The following is a 19575-nucleotide window of genomic DNA, read 5'->3' as shown; positions in this document are numbered from 1 at the left end:
TTTTCCTAGCAATATGTTGTCGTTCAATTGGATGATAACAAGAAATTAATTTCGATTAGTTGTGAAGTGCTGTTCGGAAAAACATCGCTATACAAATTGGATTACTTTAGTGTCATGTTACCAAACTATAATAGATTTGTTTAGGCACTTGTCGCTGTACATTAAAAGATTTACTTTTTCCTTCAAACATTCATAAATCAAACACGTATCCATAAAATCATAGATAAAAAAGTATCCATAAAATTATTTATCACAATTCGTCTATATTGACAGTTTCGGTAGTAACTACATTAGGGCTGACAAGAGTATGAAATTGATGAATACAGATAGTATATAATTTCTCTCATCCATTAGCACACATGTGATGAAAAAGAATCTAATTATTTGTTATCGAAGGTACTGGATGACCAAGTTGCAAATAAACCTATAACAAAAAAATCAATAAGTAGAATTACAAAATAAGACATAGTAATGATCAAAGTAGGCTTGGTAGTTACCTACACTAAATGGTTTCCATTTACAAATCCTATGCAGATATCTCTTCGATTAGGTGTTGCAATCGGTATTGCTCTAAGTGGTAGAAATGTCAACCATTGTTGCATGGATAAATGATAAAGAATGACTCGGTAGTATGATATTATCAAATGGCCCATGTCGAACATAGTCATCCAATGATTAAATCCAAGGTTAGATTCGAAGTAGGATAAGATAGAGGTAAAGTTATCAACCCTTTCTTGTGAACCAAATAGTTGCACGTAGTGCACTACATTTGAATGCAGCTCAGTGAACAAGCTTCTCCTAACTTGTTGCCAATCATCTTAACCTAAACCAATCAATCTAGCTATTGCCCTGAAACTATAATTGTCATCTGCTTGTACATTTTTTATGTGATGAATATATGGTCTCAACTTCTCTAGAAATTGTTCGAAGTAAGAAATACGATTTGATTTAACCAATATATCTTCGTTTCAATGTAATCAACATCTCTTTTGGTCTCACCATACTCTTTGACATGTCAACTAATAAGGATGTTTCCTCCTTAGCTAATCTATCAGCAAATGAGTGCCCTTCAAGATGTTCAGCAGGCGGATGATTGTACACTCTGCATAAGATATACAACATTCACTCATCATTTGTAGGTAATTTTTTCCCCCTTAATAGAAATGGATATCCACACTTTTTAGAACATGTCAACCTCAATAGTTCCCCCTTGATCTTCTTGTTGTCTCTATAGTAACCACATCTTTCACAAGTAAGTGTAAGTCTTGGTTTTCTGCCATTACCTCTCGCATCTGATGTCTTTATAACAATGACAAATCCAATCTTCTTCCTAACGTTAGAAGCCCATTTAATTAATGTTTGACGACTACTAAAAATCTAGACATAATTAATACATTTATACGCCAAATTACTAATAAAACTCAATACAAATTAAAAATAAGAAAACACAACTTAGCCCTCTCTCTCTCTGTCTATCCCTGTGTGTGTGTCTAACTTGATCGTCGAAGGGGTTTTCCGGCCACACACCGCCGGGTAGCTCACCGCCGTTGTGCTCGCAGGTCGATCGGACAGGTAGGAGCTTGGAAGAAAGGAGTGCGGGCTTGCCTGAATATTTGCTCCCCGTACCATTGGCGCCGTCTGTGGGAACTTTGAAAGACAAAACCTTGTCTTCCAGGCTCATCTGATCGCCATCCATAGCGAACATCGAGGAGATTCCACTATCCACCGTCGACGGAGTTACCCCGGAGTCGGGCAGACGGAGAGAAGGACATCCCACCATCATTCCTCTGATGGCGGACCTGGAGATTTCTCCAGGAGGACATTCAAGAGATGCGCGGGATAAGCGCGAAAGAAGCTTTGGACATTCACGGAGTCCAGACGGTCACCGGCGGCGGAGAGAATCGCACGCCAGGCGACTGGAACACAAGGTAAGGAACCAAGACGCCGTCATTCGGAGAATGGCGGCGGAGATGGAGGATCTTAAGCAACATGTCAAAGGGAAGGGTGTAGCTAGAGTGGGAGACCACAGTGAGCGCACCCAACCCCGCCGCTCATGCAGTCAGAGCCAGCGGCATACTCCGTCCATCTCAATCACCAGAAGTTACAAGGTTGGAGATTCCAACGCGCACGTAGAGAAGTCCAGCGCGCAAGACAGCACCTATCAACCCTCACGTCCGGCGACGACGTCGAGGTATTCTTATTCCGCTCGTTCAGAGGATCTGCGGGTAGTCTTGAAGGAACGGGCTCCCCGGTGAGAGGCTCAGAGGGTGCCGGCATTCCAGCGGCTATCCTATGGGGTTCATGCTAGTGAAGAGGTCAGAATGCCTCCACCTTGCCTACCTACGCCTCTCCTTCTAGACACAGACTTGGCAAGGCTGAGCCCTGCCCCTTTCTCCGTGGGGATAGAAACAACACCGCTTCCTGCGGGCTTCCACCAGCCTAAGTTCACGCTCTACGACGGAAAAACCGATCCCTATATGCATGTAAACCACTTCCGACAGATCATGGCCAGACATAGGCAGAATGACGCTCTTATGTGCCTTATCTTCCCGTCAAGTATGGGCGAGCTGGGCTTAAAATGGTTTGAGAGGCTGCTGGAGGGGAGCATAGAAAGGTGGCAGTAGTTGGCCGAAGCCTTTGTGACGCGCTTCAAAACCAACACCAAAACGCCAAAGGAAGTTGACCACCTTCTCAGTGTCAAGATGGAGCCGAGCGACACACTGAAGGCATACAACTCCAGATATTGGGAAACCTTCAATGAGATCTTGGATTACCCGGTCAACCTGGCAATCACCCAATACAAGCGCGGTCTCCCGGTCGGACATAGGCTGAGAGACTCGTTTACAATGAACCAGCAGCCATCCATGGGGCAACTAATGCAGCGCATCAATGAGCACATCCGAGTAGAGGATGATGCAGCGGCGTCCACCGCGAAGACAATCCCGGTGGCAACAGACAAAAAGGCCTTACAACATAACCGGTCTGGCAGGTAAGGGGGCATATCCCTTAGAAGATTTGGATGGCAAAGGCGCACCCCAGCCATGGAATGCGGCTAACCTCAAACTATCATATTCCTATCGTTCTTAAGTAATTTTTTGAGGAAGAACTTGTTTCCCCTACACTTCTGAATGTGATACTCTTTTTGTCAATGTAATAGAAATGAATTACTTCTGCTGAAGAACTTTTCTGATTCAGCCGAGATGATTTATTCCGGCCAAATGAGTTGATGATTTGCTCAACTCTGAAGTTTCAGCCGAGATGATGTACTCCGACCAAATGAGTTGATGATTTGCTCAACTCTGAAGTTTCAGCCGAGATGATGTACTCCGGCCAAATGAGTTGATGATTTGCTCAACTCTGAAGTTTCGGCCAGATGATGTACTCCGGCCAGATGAGTTGATGATTTGCTCAACTCTGAAGTTTCAGCCGAGATGATGTACTCCGGCCAGATGAGTTGATGATTTGCTCAACTCTGAAGTTTCGGCCAAGATGATGTACTCCGGCCATATGAGTTGATGATTTGCTCAACTCTGAAGTTTCAGCCGAGATGATGTACTCCGGCCAAATGAGTTGATGATTTGCTCAACTCTGAAGTTTCAGCCGAGATGATGTATTCTGGCCAAATGAGTTGATGATTTGCTCAACTCTGAAGTTTCGACCAAGATGATTTACTCTGACCAAATAAGTTGATGATTTGCTCAACTCAAAGCTCTAGCCGAGATGCTTTATCCCAGCGGAAAGCTCAGAGGATGGCGGTGCGAACAACCGTGGAAGAGATCTAGGGAGTTTGGTTTTGGAAGACGTCAGTCAGAAGGCCGAGGAAAAGGGGCAATTGACAATCATTTTGGTGGAAAGACCAGAGTTCCTTGCCGAGCTGATCTTGCTCGCCAAGAAGGAAGTCGCAGAGCGGACCTTGCTCGCCTTCTTTGGAGTTCCTTTCCGAGCTGATGTTGCTCGCCAAGAAGGAAGTCGCGGAGCGGACCTTGCTCGCCTTCCTTGGAGTTCCTTGCCGAGCTGATGTTGCTCGCCAAGAAGGAAGTCGTAGAGCGGACCTTGCTTGCCTTCTTTGGAGTTCCTGGCCGAGCTGATCTTGTTCGCCAAGAAGGAAGTCACGGAGCGGACCTTGCTCGCCTTCCTTGGAGTTCCTTGCCGAGCCGATCTTGCTTGCCAAGAAGGAAGTCGCGGAGCGGACCTTGCTCGCCTTCTTTGGAGTTCCTTGCTGAGCTGATCTTGCTTGCCAAGAAGGAAGTCGTGGAGCGGACCTTGCTCGCCTTCTTTGGAGTACCTTGCTGAGCTGATGTTGCTCGCCAAGAAGGAAGTCGCGGAGCGGACCTTGCTCGCCTTCCTTGGAGTTCCTCACCGAGCTGATGTTGCTCGCCAAGAAGGAAGTCGCGGAACGGATCTTGCTCGCCTTCTTTGGAGTTCCTTGCCGAGCTGATCTTGCTCGCCAAGAAGGAAGTCGTGGAGTGGACCTTGCTCGCCTTCCTTGGAGTTCCTTGCCGAGCTGATCTTGCTCGCCAAGAAGGAAATCGCGGAGCGGACCTTGTTCGCCTTCTTTGGAGTTCCTTGCCGAGCTGATCTTGCTCGCCAGGAAGGAAGTCGCGGAGCGGACCTTGCTCGCCTTCCTTGGAGTTCCTTGCCAAGCTGATGTTGCTCGCCAAGAAGGAAGTCGCGGAGCGGACCTTGCTCGCCTTCCTTGGAGTTCCTTGCCGAGCTGATCTTGCTCGCCAAGAAGGAAGTCGCGGAGTGGACTTTGCTCGCCTTCTTTGGAGTACCTTGCTGAGCTGATGTTGCTCTCCAAGAAGGAAGTCGCGGTGCGGACCTTGCTCGCCTTCTTTGGAGTTCCTTGCCGAGCTAATCTTGCTCACCAAGAAGGAAGTCGCGGAGCGGACCTTGCTCGCCTTCCTTGGAGTTCCTTGCCGAGCTGATCTTGCTCGCCAAGAAGGAAGTCGCGGAGCGGACCTTGCTCGCATTCCTTGGAGTTCCTTGCCGAGCTGATCTTGCTCGCCAAGAAGGAAGTCGCGGAGCGGACCTTGCTCGCCTTCCTTGGAGTTTCTTGCCGAGCTGATCTTGCTTGCCAAGAAGGAAGTCGCGGAGCGGACCTTGCTCGCCTTCTTTGGAGTACCTTGCTGAGCTGATGTTGCTCGCCAAGAAGGAAGTCGCGAAGCGGACCTTGCTCGCCTTCTTTGGAGTTCCTTGCCGAGCTGATCTTGCTCGCTAAGAAGAAAGTCGCGGAGCGGACCTTGCTCGCCTTCTTTGGAGTACCTTGCCGAGCTGATGTTGCTCGCCAAGAAGGAAGTCGCGGAGCGGACCTTGCTCGCCTTCTTTGGAGTACCTTGCCGAGCTGATGTTGTTCGCCAAGAAAGAAGTCGCGGAGCGGACCTTGCTCGCCCTCTTTGGAGTTCCTTGCCGAGCTGATCTTGCTCGCCAAGAAGAAAGTCGCGGAGCGGACCTTGCTCGCCTTCTTTGGAGTTCCTTGCCGAGCTAATCTTGCTCGCCAAGAAGGAAGTCGCGGAGCGGACCTTGCTCGCCTTCTTTGGAGTTCCTTGCCAAGCTGACCTTACTCGCCAAGAAGGAAGTCGCGGAGCGGATCTTGCTCGTCTTCTTTGTAGTTCCTTGTCGAGCTGACCTTGCTCGCCAAGAAGGAAGTCGCGAAGCGGACCTTGCTCGCCTTCTTTGGAGTTCCTCGCCGAGTTGATTTTGCCCGCCAGGAAGGCAAGTTGAGGCTTCAGCCAAGGAAGCCAAGAAACCGAGCAAGAGGAATAGTGCGGTTGATGTCTTGCAAACTAAGGACCGAGGAAGAGTCTATCCCGGTCAAATTATGTAATCCTAGTCACGCTTGCGCGGACGGAATTAAGGAGCAATTGTGAGGGAGATTTATGAGCTGAATTGGGCCGTGGTAAAGGCCAGGAAAATTGTGGGCCGTGGTAATGGCCGGGCAAATTGTGAGTCGAACACAATTGGGCCGTAGTAGCTTGGGCCTGTCCAGAAGGGTTTTTGCTTGGTTAAGGCACAGGGCATGTGGGACCGAGCTATTTGGCTTGTTGGTGCGGAAACCGGTCTACTGGGAGTTCGGTCGAGATGTCTGCCTGTCTCCATGGGTTTCGTAGTTCATGCGTTAGCTCGGCAGGAAGACCGACGACTAACCGGCTCGACCTACCTCGAGCTTGGCTTGCCGGAATGTAGCTGAGTTCGGTTGTACAGGAGCTCGGCGAGTGGTTCATTAAGGTATGCCGCGCAGCGCGATCAGGAGAAACCGAGGAGGTTCCACCGATCTGTCGAGCTCCGTCGAGGTATCCTAACAGTTTGGTTAGGTGGTGATTACTGGATTTGTGCTGACAGATGGGATAGCAGCACCACGTGTCGAGAGACTAATGGGAGTAGATTTGGAGCGTAGAAGGTATATAAGCGAGTCTGTGCCCCTCATGCCTGGACAGATGACATTTTGGTGAGATAAACACTAAACACAATTGAGTCCTCTCTCTCCCTCTATCCTTGTGTGTGTGTCTAACTTGATCGTCGGAGGGATTTTCCGGCCACACACCGCCGGGTAGCTCACCGCCGTTGTGCTCGCAAGTCAGTCGGACAGACAGGAGCTTGGAAGAAAGGAGTGCGGGCTTGCCTGTATATTTGCTCCCCGCACAGATATCCACACTTTTTAGAACATGTCAACCTCAATAGTTCCCCCTTGATCTTCCTGTTGTCTCTATAGTAACCACATCTTTCACAAGTAAGTGTAAGTCTTGGTTTTTTGCCATTATCTCTCGCATCTGATGTCTTTATAACAATGACAAATCCAGTCTTCTTCCTAACGTTAGAAGCCCATTTAATTAATGTTTGACGACTACTAAAAATCTAAACATAATTAATACATTTATATGCCAAATTATTAATAAAACTCAATACAAATTAAAAATAAGAAAAAATTGCATTCATAAAAACACTCAACAAATCTCGTTTGTAATGAATTTATGACTGGAGTTCACTAATAATACAATACTTGTGTTGTTGTAATGAGTATAAGTATAATCCTTCCAAGCAAAAAAATAAAAAATATATAAAAAAAAAAAACTGAAAATACATAGTAATGAGTAGCCGAACAAATTAAAAAATTTGGCCTTATATTATCGGAAATGTATCTTTTATTCGACATTTGGTTACCAAACTTTAAATTTTTGTTCAGCAATGTAATGCCGGACTATTTTATTTTTTTCGATTTCGAAACACCGAACAAAAATCAAAGAACAGTATAGAAAAATGAAAACAAAAACCTACCACACAAATAAAAAAAACTCACAATTTCACTTTTTTTATAGTTCTTCACCACTATTTCTTCATCCATTGCTTTATTTGATGATTAAAATACTAAGGCCATGTTTGTTTAGGTGGACATGAGTTTGGGATTGGACTAATAGTCTAATAAAATTATTAATCCGATATTTGGTTAAACAATTGAAGTACGGACTAATTATTTTAAACTTGACTATTAGTTAAGATAAGATACATAATCCAACGGATTCGTAGTCCTAGGACTATTAGTCATGGGAATGCTAATCCAGTCCGCCCAAACAAACATGGCCTATGATTCTTACTTTTTGAAAAGAGACGTGCAAGAGAAAAGAAAAATTGAGAAAAAAGAGTAGGGATTGAAGACTAAAGGGTCTAAGGAGATAATAAATATATTTAGTTTTTGTGTTTTGTTTTTAAAAGTAATTTCACACATGGATAAAATTGAAAGAAAAAAAAAGCTCATAAAGAGGGTGTAAAGAGGTAAAGTAGTGGTGTAAGTAAAATAACCCAAAATATAAACACATCTATTAAAATTGGTTTAAAATATACATTGTTTTCATAATTTTAAAAATTACAAACAACACATTATCAAAAAAAATTTATTTAACAAAATTAATGAAAAAATTAAAAATTAATTTATCTTTTATATAATAATAAAATTATTTGAATTGTTAAATTAATATTATTAAAAAATTATTAATTAATTTTATAATTTATTAATAAACCTAAACAATTTATTACGTGATTAGGAACTTAACGGTAAGAAATGCAGTTTTTAAAATTACAGAATTATTCGTATTTTAAATAAATTGTATTTGTAATTTATTAAATAAAAAAAAAAGGAAAGTGTGGAATCAGGGGATGATGAGGATCGGAGAGAGTTAGCTAACTCACACCAATTGTGTGGGTCCACATGATAGAAAAATTATGTAATGGTCTTGGGCATTGCAGTATAATGCCTCAACAACATAATTGTTTGAAACTATAAAATTCAATTTTTTGGCTCCATTTGGGATATATATTTAGACTAAAATAATTATATAGGATAAAATTGTTTATTTTAGTTAAATAGGGTAAAATATCACACCCAACCTATAACTATTTCATTTTTTCTCACATAAAAATCAAAAAATAAATCTCCAACGAAATTTTTTAATCTCAAATTAGAATAATCAAACACCTAAAAAGCAAGTCACATCCAAAACAAAACTCTTTATTAGTTTAGTAAAAGACAACTTGATAAGGATAGTCTCTAGTGGTATGAAACAATACCCCTTTTGCCACACAATAACCTCTCTAGGAGTGTAAATCTAGTTGGCTTGACCCGACCCATGTCAAGCCTCGTAGGCTCCTGTCAAAATTTGAGTCGGGCCTCGTCGGTCCAAGGGTCAAAAAATTAGACTCAGGCTTAAGGATATTCAGGTCTTGGACGGATCGGTGGACTGAGCCTTTTTCGAAATTAGGCGGGTTTAATCATTTTTTTTTATTTTTTTATTAAAATATTATTATTTTTTCCTAAAAAAAATATTAAATTTCGGGCAAGTCGGACCTTAAGTCAGACCTTAAGCGGGTCGATGGATCAAGTCAACAGACCAAATCAAAATTCAAAATGATGACCCAAATTCAGAGACTTGAACTGTGCTCAGACCCAAATCCAAAAAGGTTATTCCGAATCGCGAGCAGATTTCGGGCCGCAGATCATTTTTAAACTAATAAACCTCGCCCACATGATATCCATAAGTGGGTCGATTCCATGTAAACAGTTGGTAGAGCACGGGACCTTGTCCCCTCCGGAGTTGAATATCCCACCGACGATGAATACCCCTTTTCACTCCCACCCACGGAACGAAGGAAGGAAGGAAGGAACGCATTATTATTATTCCACACAAACATCGCTGTACCACAGTCCACCACTCACTTTCTCACTCACATCGAATATGTAAACTCTCTCCACCTTCTCTATTTCTCTCGAATCTTCATCATCATCATCGCTTTTCTTCACCCCTAACACATCCGTACCTTCCACGGCAATGGATTCGATTGTCTTCTTCGATCCTCTCGCCCTCGCTCGCTTTCCCGCCGCACATCGCCGCCGCCACCACCACCACCACCGCCGTCATCATCACTTTCAGTTACCTTTAACCCTCACGCATCAAAAACTCCTCCAGCTGCACCGACGACCTTCTCGCATCTCTCGCCGACGGTTCGGCGATCTCGTTGCTTCCGCCGCCGACTCCGGCATGAGCAATTCCTCGCCGGTCAGTAACCTCTCTCTCTTCACGAGCACAAGTAGATCTTTCTCTGGTTTTGGCTCTTACTCTTTGATTTTTGCAGCCAAGGGGTGGGGTTTACACAGTCGGTGATTTTATGACGAAGAAGGAAGACTTACATGTTGTGAAAACCACGACAACTGTTGATGAAGGTATAATTAAGATTGATATGTTATTTCTGTTGTAAATATCGTTTTTTTTTCTTTCACTATCTCATCACTGGCCTTGTTATCGACAGCTCTCGAGACTCTTGTGGATAAAAGAATTACCGGCTTTCCTGTGATTGATGATGATTGGAAATTGGTAATGTTATTGTCCGTATCTGTTTTATTTATTTATTTATTTATTTTTTAAGATGCACATACAACAAATCAAATTGTGAGGTTCTAGATATTGGATTTTGTGGTTGATGATTTGTCTGATTATATTATTGTCTAGCAGATACAGCTCCTTGTGGACTGGACACAACAAATTTTTTTTTTTTTTCAAATTATACAAGTTAATTTTCTCTGAGAATTATGATATAAATGTTGTGATTGGTGTGTCCACATGTGTCACTCTAGTTTTCAATAGAATTGTATTTGATTGTATATTTAGGTGAGGAAGTGATTATAATTGTCATTATGGACACCTATAAATTTCATGGCCAAGAAATGGTAAATTTCCTGCTTGAAATTTGAAAGGATTTGTGAATGAATTTTTTTGGCCATGAATCTCGTCCTAATCCTGTATTGGGAAAAGAAGATGAAGCATGTGACTTCCTTTATGAAATGTTCAGCATGAATTGAAAATCTTTAGCTATTATGAATTTTTCTTTGGAAATTAAGAACTTGAGAAGCAAACAATATGTGACGTGTGATTCAAGAGCTATCTTGGATGAAATTTGGTTTGTTCTTTTGCTTTATATAAATCCAGCTGCCTAAAGCATGTTACTCATGTGCAGGCTGGCTTTAAATCAAGTTGTCAACGTAAGTAGCACAATTTGACTACTAACTTACGGCAGAAGAATCAGATACTGTTCTTTAAAATAGGCATTTACAGTGCACTTTCGTGGTAGAGTTAACCATCTATTATTAGATTAGAAGAACATGCAACAAGGGGTGGGATGTTTAGGCTGTGGAGGAGAGAGAGGATGCACCTTCATTGCTCTACAGTGTAATGGCGGTGGGGGGGATATATAAAGAAGTGCTCATTTGATTATGATACAAGAAGTTCATGCTGATTATGCTAATGAGGCTTCATGTTTACAATTAAAGTTTGTTATTTGTAAGTTACTTGATTGGCTAGAATTGGGATAAGTTAAAATGAAGTAGGCAATTAAGTATGCAAATTGATTACAATTTTTTTTTTTCAATGTATGGTATTGAATAGACAAACTATGACCTATTTTCATCTCTTGGGTTATATGTAATTAGATTATGCATGCATGCTTCATGTTGTTATTATATTCCAGCTTTGATGTTCCAGTTGAGTGAGGCTTTGTGTAAACTTCTGACTCTGTAGCTTTCCCCTTTGGTCACCTTCATTGCTTCTTGTCCCCTCTTTTAGATACCTAGAGTGTACGCCTACATGGTAGATCAGACTATTGTACTTTCCAATTATAAAAATGGAAGTTGTATATGGTAAATCAGACCACTTTTGGTCACCTTCATTGCTTCTTTGTTTCAATTGGTTGATATTCCCTCGAAGTGGTATCGGTAAATGATGAGGCAAAGTTTGAATTTTGAGAAAGAAAACCATTTCACTTTCTCTTTGTGTAACTTTTTAAAGTAGGTTGACTCTATTTGATTAAAAGTATGTTGTGGCTGCAGGTTGGTGTTGTTTCAGACTATGACTTGTTAGCACTCGACTCTATCTCAGGTATCATTCCAGATTTAACTTTTCTCTGGGAAAATTTTGTTATTTGTTGGTTTCTGGTTTTTAATATGTTTGGTATCAAGAATTCTAGTTATTTAAGTGTGGGCATCATTGTCATTATTGTGAGGTGTCTTTCTTGTTTACATAATATCGCTCTGTATATATGGTCTGGTGATTTTTCCATTTTCTTTGATAGTTAGATTGGTGCTGTTTGTACACTCTGTCATTATTAGCTGCTTACCATTGATCAACTCTCGTAGAGATTCTGTTTAGTGGTCTTTGTATTCATTCTTCCCAAAGAATTCAAAACAGTTATGTGTTCTATTTCTGGCTATTAGGTGGTGGTCAAGCAGATGTAAACCTGTTTCCTGATGTTGATAGCTCCTGGAAAGTACGTAAGAGAACTCTTCTCTATGATTGCTCATGCTCTCATGCTAGTTTTGCCACTTTCTCCATTATCAGTTTCCATGTACTATATATTTTTGTAACAAATTGTGGAATGTTGCTGTTGTGATTCTGGTGATAGGCATTACACAATCATGTATAGCTTTGATCTTAGTTGCACAAATTGGGGGGCGGGGATGGGAGTGGAAGCGGGAGTGAGGGCAAGAGGGGGCATATAAAAGTTTCTAACAATCATTGTTTTCTACTTAGTTATAATATATGTAATAAAATATGAATAAATATTAGAGATTGATGTCAACTAATTATATATATATATATATATATATATGTAAACAGTAACTATTAGAATAAGTTGATTTTCTTTTGTTTCTATGAGATTTGTATATTTGAGAGGTTCTATCTCAGTTGGGATTACGTTTCTTATAGGTTTTTTAGTTGGGAGTATGCTATGATGCAAGGACACCTTTCCGAGGGCTCCGTACTAGTGTCGGACACGGATACGCGTCAAACACGCGGTGGACACGTGTCCGACACGCAGCAGAAAGTGTCCTATTTTTTTTTTTTTGAATTTTTTACATCCAGACACGTTCCGGACACGTTAGGACACTGTCGGGACACATTCGGGGGTCAATTTCATAATTTATAAAACTTCATTGGGGTCGATTTGTAAAAAAAATAAACAGAACATATTTGCCCTGAATCGAAATCGAGTTAGAACAGAAGACAGAGAGAACAGAAGAAAACAGAAGAGAAAGAGAGAAGACCTGGTCGCTCGTTGTCGCTCATCGTCCGTCGTCAGTCGTCATCTAAGGTACACCTTCGCTGATTTGCTTCATTCTTCTTCTTCGTTCTTCGTTCTTCTTCTTCGATCATCTTATTTTTCTCCGATCTCTGTCTCAGTCTCAGTCGCTGTCTCTCTCTCTCTCGCTCGCTCTTGCAGTCACCCTCTCTATCTCATTTTATTTTTTCTTTTCTTTTATTTTTTCTTTTATATGGTGAGTGACTAACATCAGTCTCTCTCTCTCTCTCTCTCTCTCTCTCTCTCTCTCTGTCTTCTATTTTTTTTTTTTTCTCTTTTTTCTCTCTGTACCTCTATTATTTGAGTATGTAAATTTTTTTTTTTTGATTAGTTTTGTTAATGATATATATGATGTTAAATCAATTAAATGTTTGTTTTTTATAATTTTAATAGTGTTATTTTGTATTTTTTATTACCTTTTAATATTTTTTAATAATTTTATGACATATAATAAATAAAATTAATTATATATATTGAACGTATCCCCTGCGTGTCGTGTCCCCCATTTTTTGAAAATTTACGTGTCCCCGTGTCCGTGTCCGTGTCCGTGTCGTGTCATGTCACATGTCCATGCCCATGCTTCATAGAGAGCATGGAATCGGATTTCTTGAGGAAGGAATACCACCCGAGCAAGAGGTTTGTGGGTATCTATACTATACTTGGCACGTGGCGAGCCCTACGGGCGTCACGTCAGCACCATTACACATCCACGTGGCAGACCCTGAGGCACCACGATGAGTATGTCATCACCATCACGCATCTACGTGGTAGACCCCTGAGGCACCACGATGAGTCAAGATTGTATGCCTAGCCTAAGCAGGGCCATGCACACCACCAAGAATGAAACAAGGTCGCATGGAGCTAGCTCACTTAGAGCTCTTCATGGCCCTTCATAACTCAAGAAATGTATTATCTACCCACTCACCCAACTCCATAGCAATACAGCCGGACTCTTGGCTCACCTATGTTTACTTAGCTACTGAGGTGAGCCAATGCATTCACCCTCTTAGCTGCCTAGGTCGGGAGCAGGACCTAGGCACTCCTGCTTGGGACCATCGGAGGATTGTGGATTAAAGGCTAAGACCTCGGGATCATCAAGGTCGTGTAGCTATCTCCCTGCAGTGATAGCTCCCCCTTTAACCTGGCTTAGAGAAAGAGACGTTGACCTTACACTTACATTTGATGCACATATGATACGCCTCTCAAGATATCACACCTACCCCTGCAGTTCCTATGATGCAACCTCCCTGAGGACTTGAATCATAGGACACAGCTAGTAGGGCTAATATCACCCTCCCGTCGAGTTGAGGAGAACCTGCCACCTGTTTTGAGGTTGCTTGGGCTCCAATACTCCTGGAGTCTATATAACGGCATCATAAGTGCAGCCACAAACACACAGCAAGAGCAACAAGAATCACATAACATATATTAAGTGTTCAAGGTCTCTCACTGTCACCTCTTCCCTCTCTAAGCTTGCCTTGGTCTTCTACTCCTCCACCTCCGGTGATCTTAAGTCATTGAAGTGCCTACCATCTTCCCAGAAGTCAACGACCGACCGCCTCTAATCTCTATCACCCTCAAGGTTCTTGCTACTAAGGTTTTGATCATTGCAAAAATACCCTTTAAAAAATAGCGTACTCATATTAATCAGATCTTTCCTGTAAAGACTGATGTAGGTGGGGAGTTCTCAAAAGAACAGCACATTTGCTTGTATGGGTGTGTTGCTAATACGTGTAGTTTTGATCATTGCAAGAGTTGAACATTGATCTTAAATTTCAACATTTATAGCTGACAATTTATTGACATCCTTTTCTATGGTCTTTTATCATACATTTTAAGTCTGCATAATTCTATTCTATTAGTATGTAAATGCATATGACCCACAGAATTTATTGAAGACCTTATGTTGTACCAACACGTACCCTTTTCCTTTTTTCTGCAGTCTCAAGGTTTTCATCAGAGATCTACCAGTTAGATCAGTGACTATATGAAATGGCCCTTAAAGTTGTTTGATAGCTATGAATATAAGCATGACCTGTAGAGTTCAAATAAAATTATTTCTTGACAGTTGTAGGCCACATCTTGCATAGAAAAGGTGACAGAGCACAACCATATCTTGTATATTGAACTAAAATCTAGTATTTCATCAGTACGCTCAATTTCTCAAATTTTAACTAATGATTGATATTAAACCTATATTTCATTGTTTCGTTGGCTACATATACCACCGTGTTCAAATCTTCTCTCATTTTGATTTTTCACTCAACTCAAAAAGCTTTGAATCCCAAGTACTTGGGGTGGTTTCTTATTGTCTCATTTCAATCTATAAATTATTGCTTTGATTCCATGTGTGAGTCATATCTTAGACCTTTGTGATGGATCTCAAATGATTTTTTCTACTCTGGTAGTGCTAGTATGTATACTTAGAACCTGTAATCCATTCAACAATCACTGTTTCTATTGTAGAATAATTTAATGATGTTTTTCCTTGGTAATCTATTTTTTGAGGAATGTGTATATTGTCCTTTTCTTTTCTGCATGTATGGAGGTATAAAAACTTGATGTGATATGAGAATCCTCTAGCTCTAAGCATGCCCTGGAATCTGAACTGAAGGCTGCTATTCTATTATGCTTTGTTTTTGGAATATATGTTTAGTTGATTGATGAACGAACCCTCTAGCTATCAGTTTTGTGAAAGATTGCCTCTCAAACTATTAGTTTACTGATGCTGGACAATATTGCAGACATTTAATAAGATTCAGAGACTGCTTAGTAAAACTCATGGAAAAGTTGTTGGCGATTTGATGACACCTGCTCCACTTGTTGTTTGTGAAACCACCAATCTTGAAGATGCTGTCAGGTACTTGCTTCTTTTTTTATTTCATATACATCAACCTAAGTTAGTTACAGGTCCCTTTCTGTGATCTATCTTATCCTTTACTAGTAATAAAACTCACTTTTCTTGTGATCTCTTAATTGATGGGAAAATGGGTTTTTATTAGGTTCAAATTGTTTTCAATTTGGTATTTGGAACGAACTTGTTCTGCAAAGATGAGACCAAAGCTTAATCACGTTAGGGAAATGATATTCACAATCCTCTTTTAGCCTCTCTCACTCATTTTTTGGGGTCACATCACATCTCACAAGAGAACTGTGAATATCATTTCCTGGATTATACTGCATGATTCTGCTTATAAATAAAAGACACAAAATGCACTGGAAGAAAGGAAAAATAAAAATAAAAAAGGACGGACATTCAACGATGCATGATGGCGCAGCCCTTGACTAGCTGGAAGCCAATTATCGGATTTGGAAGCCTAGGTGAAGCCCGTGGCCATGAAGACCTTTTGGTCTCATACATGTTATGGTATATTATTTTTATTTGTTGTTAATTACATAAATATTAGTAAGAGATGTTGATTTGATTTCTAAATAATATTAGGCTAGTTTCCTAATTAGATTAGGGCTTTGATCCTATATATATATATATTTGAACATTGTAATGATCAATTTTTGAGATAAATAACATTGAGTGTGTTTAGGCTTATGGTCGTATTTGAGATTTCCCCCTCTTTCCCTACTGTATTCTACATCAATGCATTTTCCAGAAAACTATGTTGTTCATTTAAAATGTAATAATTATTTTCTTTCCTCAAAAGTTGAAATTTTCTAATTTCAGGTTATTGCTCGAAACAAAATATCGTCGCTTGCCGGTTGTAGATAGCGATGGCAGGCTGGTAACATATTTCTACCTATGTTCATTTATCAGATTTAGTTTTATTGGGTGCCCAGTAGCAATAATTAGTATCCCATTGCGCTCTTTTTTTTGTCAAAGGTTGGAATCATTACAAGGGGAAATGTTGTTAGAGCTGCTCTTCAGATCCAGCGTTCTAGCGGGAGATACCATAATTGAAGATCATGACGATTTAAAGCTCTTCATTTTGCCGGATGGATTACAGAATTTAGAGGTAAGTCATGATCAACCCGCACTGCCTATGTCTTCAGTCCTTTTTCATTATTTGTTCCTGTAATTTTAGTAGGCATGTCCTCGGGATCATAATTGATTGGGTTCACCAATGTAGTGTAAATTTTTGTACCATATAGTGTCTTTTGTACCCATTTTTAACTATTATAACATTAAATATTTGCAGACACTCCCTATTTGTGATTGAACAAATACTATTATTTGCAGATTAGTAATAAATTTTACAAGTTTGTGTTGGTTCACATGTACTTGACCCAAGCGGGGCAAGAGCGGGCGATCGTCCCTTACGATATTAAAAAACTCTGTATTATAGTAGTTATTATAATTATCTCTAAATTATAGAGATTGTATTTTTGATTTTGAAAATCTGTGTTTGATGAAAAAAAAAAAATTTGTTGATGATGATGATGTTGGTGATGATGTTGATGTTGATGATGGTTGTTGATGTTGAAACCCAGCCCCTTTCTTCTTTTGATAAAACCCAGCCCTCTTTCTTCTTCTTCATCTTTCTTCTTCATCCTCTCTGTAACAGAGAGGAGGAAAAAAAAAAATAGCAAAATAGCGTCGTTTTGCATTTCTAGCCATTTCGAGTTTCAACTTTTTCGAGCTACAAAACGGGACTGTAAAATTATTTGATAGTATATCTATTATCTCCCCGTATAAAAATCCCAGGTGTGTCCATACATGAATTTATGTAATTAATAGAGCAAATTGTACTAACAGGCCTGTAAGTTAGGGTTTGTGTCACTTTGGTATTTGACTTTTTAATTACGTTTGATTTTAAATTTTGGATTTTATTTCAAATAAAGACAGTCAAAGATTGTTTTCTTTGCAAAAGGTCAATTTTAAGGACAAATTCATCATGCAACTTATTTTTGTGTTGGTTAACTTGTATGTTATTTGAAATGTAATGGCATTTTTTTAATGAATAATGCTGGCACTTTCTTGATTATAAAGTTTTGTTTGGTTTGATTTTCGGAATTTATTTTAGAAATTTTTTCTAAGAAACAAAAAATAAAATTGGTGAAAAAAAAAGTAAAAACACATCATCTTTATATAATATTATCTTTTAAGAGGGTAGAAATAATTTTTTTATATTTATTTTCGTTAAATTAGTTTTTATTTTTTCAAAAATCAAACATAGCGATAATGTCATTATTAAACCAATTCATTAAATCAAAAAATTCAAAACTAAAAAAATTTCATATATTAAACATATTGATTAAATATTAAAAAACTAATAACCATCTATTAAGCGATAATTATTCAAAAATATCTGTTAACAACAAAAACATCCATTTATTACATGATAATCATTAAAAAAATATCAACAAAAATATTCACTCATTACATGATCATCATTCAAACACATACTAAAAATTAATTCTGTGAAAATATATATATATATATATATATAAAAGATTTATTATTTTTATATAATTTTATTTTTTGAGAGAGTAGAAATAATTTTTAAAAAATCAAAAATAACTTTTTGACATTTATTTTTGTCAAACTAATATATATATATATATATATATATATTTATATGCTTTTCTGCTATTTCAAATGTGAGGCTAAGATACCCTCTCAACCTACTTCCCAAACACCGTCTTTCTTGAGTTTTGTTGTGTTTAGTTAATTTTTGGTTTACACTAAAATCATGATTTGAATAAAAAAATTTAAATTGTTTTTCAAAATTTATAATCAAACACATAATTCAAAATTCAATTCATTTTTTTTTCAAAACTTATAATCAAACTCTTTTCAAAATTCTATTGAAAAAAGATTCAAAAAAATATTTTCTTATTTTAGTCTTTAAAATTATTGTTTTATTTTTTTTTAATTTTTTTGAAAAAATATTTTGTTATTTTTTTAAGTATTGGCCAAATAATTTGTATGATTTAAATATATATGGGCGATCCAAAATTTTTTAAAATTTAAAAAAAAATTAAATATTTAAAAAATAAATAAAAAACTATTCAAATTTTGTTTAAATATTTAAAATAAAAATTATATATTTAAAATAAAATAATAATTTTTTAAATATTTAAAAAAACACAGCGCACAAATGTAGTAAATACAACATACATTAAAAAAAGTAAATATTCAGAATAAAAAATATTTACCCTAGAAAAATAAAATTAAGAAAATTTTTAAATATTTAGAAAAAAATAAATCCAAAAAATTTCAAAATACAATTCAAAACTCTTTTTAAAACTAATAACTAAACAAATTTTTTCTTTTTAAAACTCATTTCAAAAACTCAAAACTTAAAATACAATTCAAAACTCAAATCATGATTCAAAAACTAAACTAAACGGATAGTTTTTTTTTTTTAAGTTTTTTTTAGTTATGCCTAATTTAAATGTATTTAAAAAGAAATATTTGTGAAAAATCTAATAAAATTCAATAAATATTAAAAAAAAATGAAAATGTATTATACTTTTGTAATTTTTTTGTATTTAGTGAAAAAAATTAACTAACATTTTAATTTTTTTTACGTTTATCTAGATCTTTTATCTTAAAAGTTCAAAAAAAAAAAAAAAAACCGATTAAAAGATTTAAAAAAGATTAAAAAAAATGAAAAATGAAAAAAATGTGTTTGAAAATTTAGAAGGGAAAATAACTAATAAATATTATTTTACTCTTAAGATTACTACTGAATTCTATCAATTTTTTTATTATGGACATCTAATTCCTATTTTTCATAAAATATTCTCAACAAGTTCCTTCTTCCATAATGGAGTATACTATTCCAATTTTACCCCTCATTTGGTAACACTTTAAGTAAGTGTTTATTGGTTTGTTTGAGTCACATTACTTTTACTTTTTTGTATGCATTTTCATAATAAATAAAAAAGTTAGTTTATAAGTAATACCCAAAACAACTAATATGAACAATAATTTCATAAGTATTTTTAATTTAAGCAAAATTATATTTTTAATTGTAAAAATTATAAAATATTATA

The 19575-nt window shown here is 38.0% G+C and overlaps 1 protein-coding gene across 1 annotated transcript; it reads left to right on the top strand.

The window, feature by feature from the left end:
• Window positions 1–8918: 8918 nt before the first annotated feature.
• LOC114265747 (CBS domain-containing protein CBSX1, chloroplastic) lies at window positions 8919–16848 on the top strand. The gene is made up of 8 exons (XM_082917486.1): window positions 8919–9548; window positions 9625–9712; window positions 9799–9863; window positions 11372–11420; window positions 11756–11808; window positions 15366–15481; window positions 16301–16358; window positions 16457–16848. The coding sequence occupies exons 1-8, from the start codon at window positions 9321–9323 to the stop codon at window positions 16532–16534; spliced, it is 735 nt and encodes a 244-aa protein (XP_082773612.1). The 5' UTR covers window positions 8919–9320; the 3' UTR covers window positions 16535–16848.
• Window positions 16849–19575: the final 2727 nt, after the last annotated feature.

Source organism: Camellia sinensis, chromosome 3 (genome assembly GCF_055761805.1).
Source record: "Camellia sinensis isolate YWXY chromosome 3, ASM5576180v1, whole genome shotgun sequence".
Lineage (NCBI taxonomy): Eukaryota > Viridiplantae > Streptophyta > Magnoliopsida > Ericales > Theaceae > Camellia > Camellia sinensis.
The sequence above is the reverse complement of the archived record's forward strand: the minus strand, read 5'-3'. Positions and strand labels throughout refer to the sequence as shown.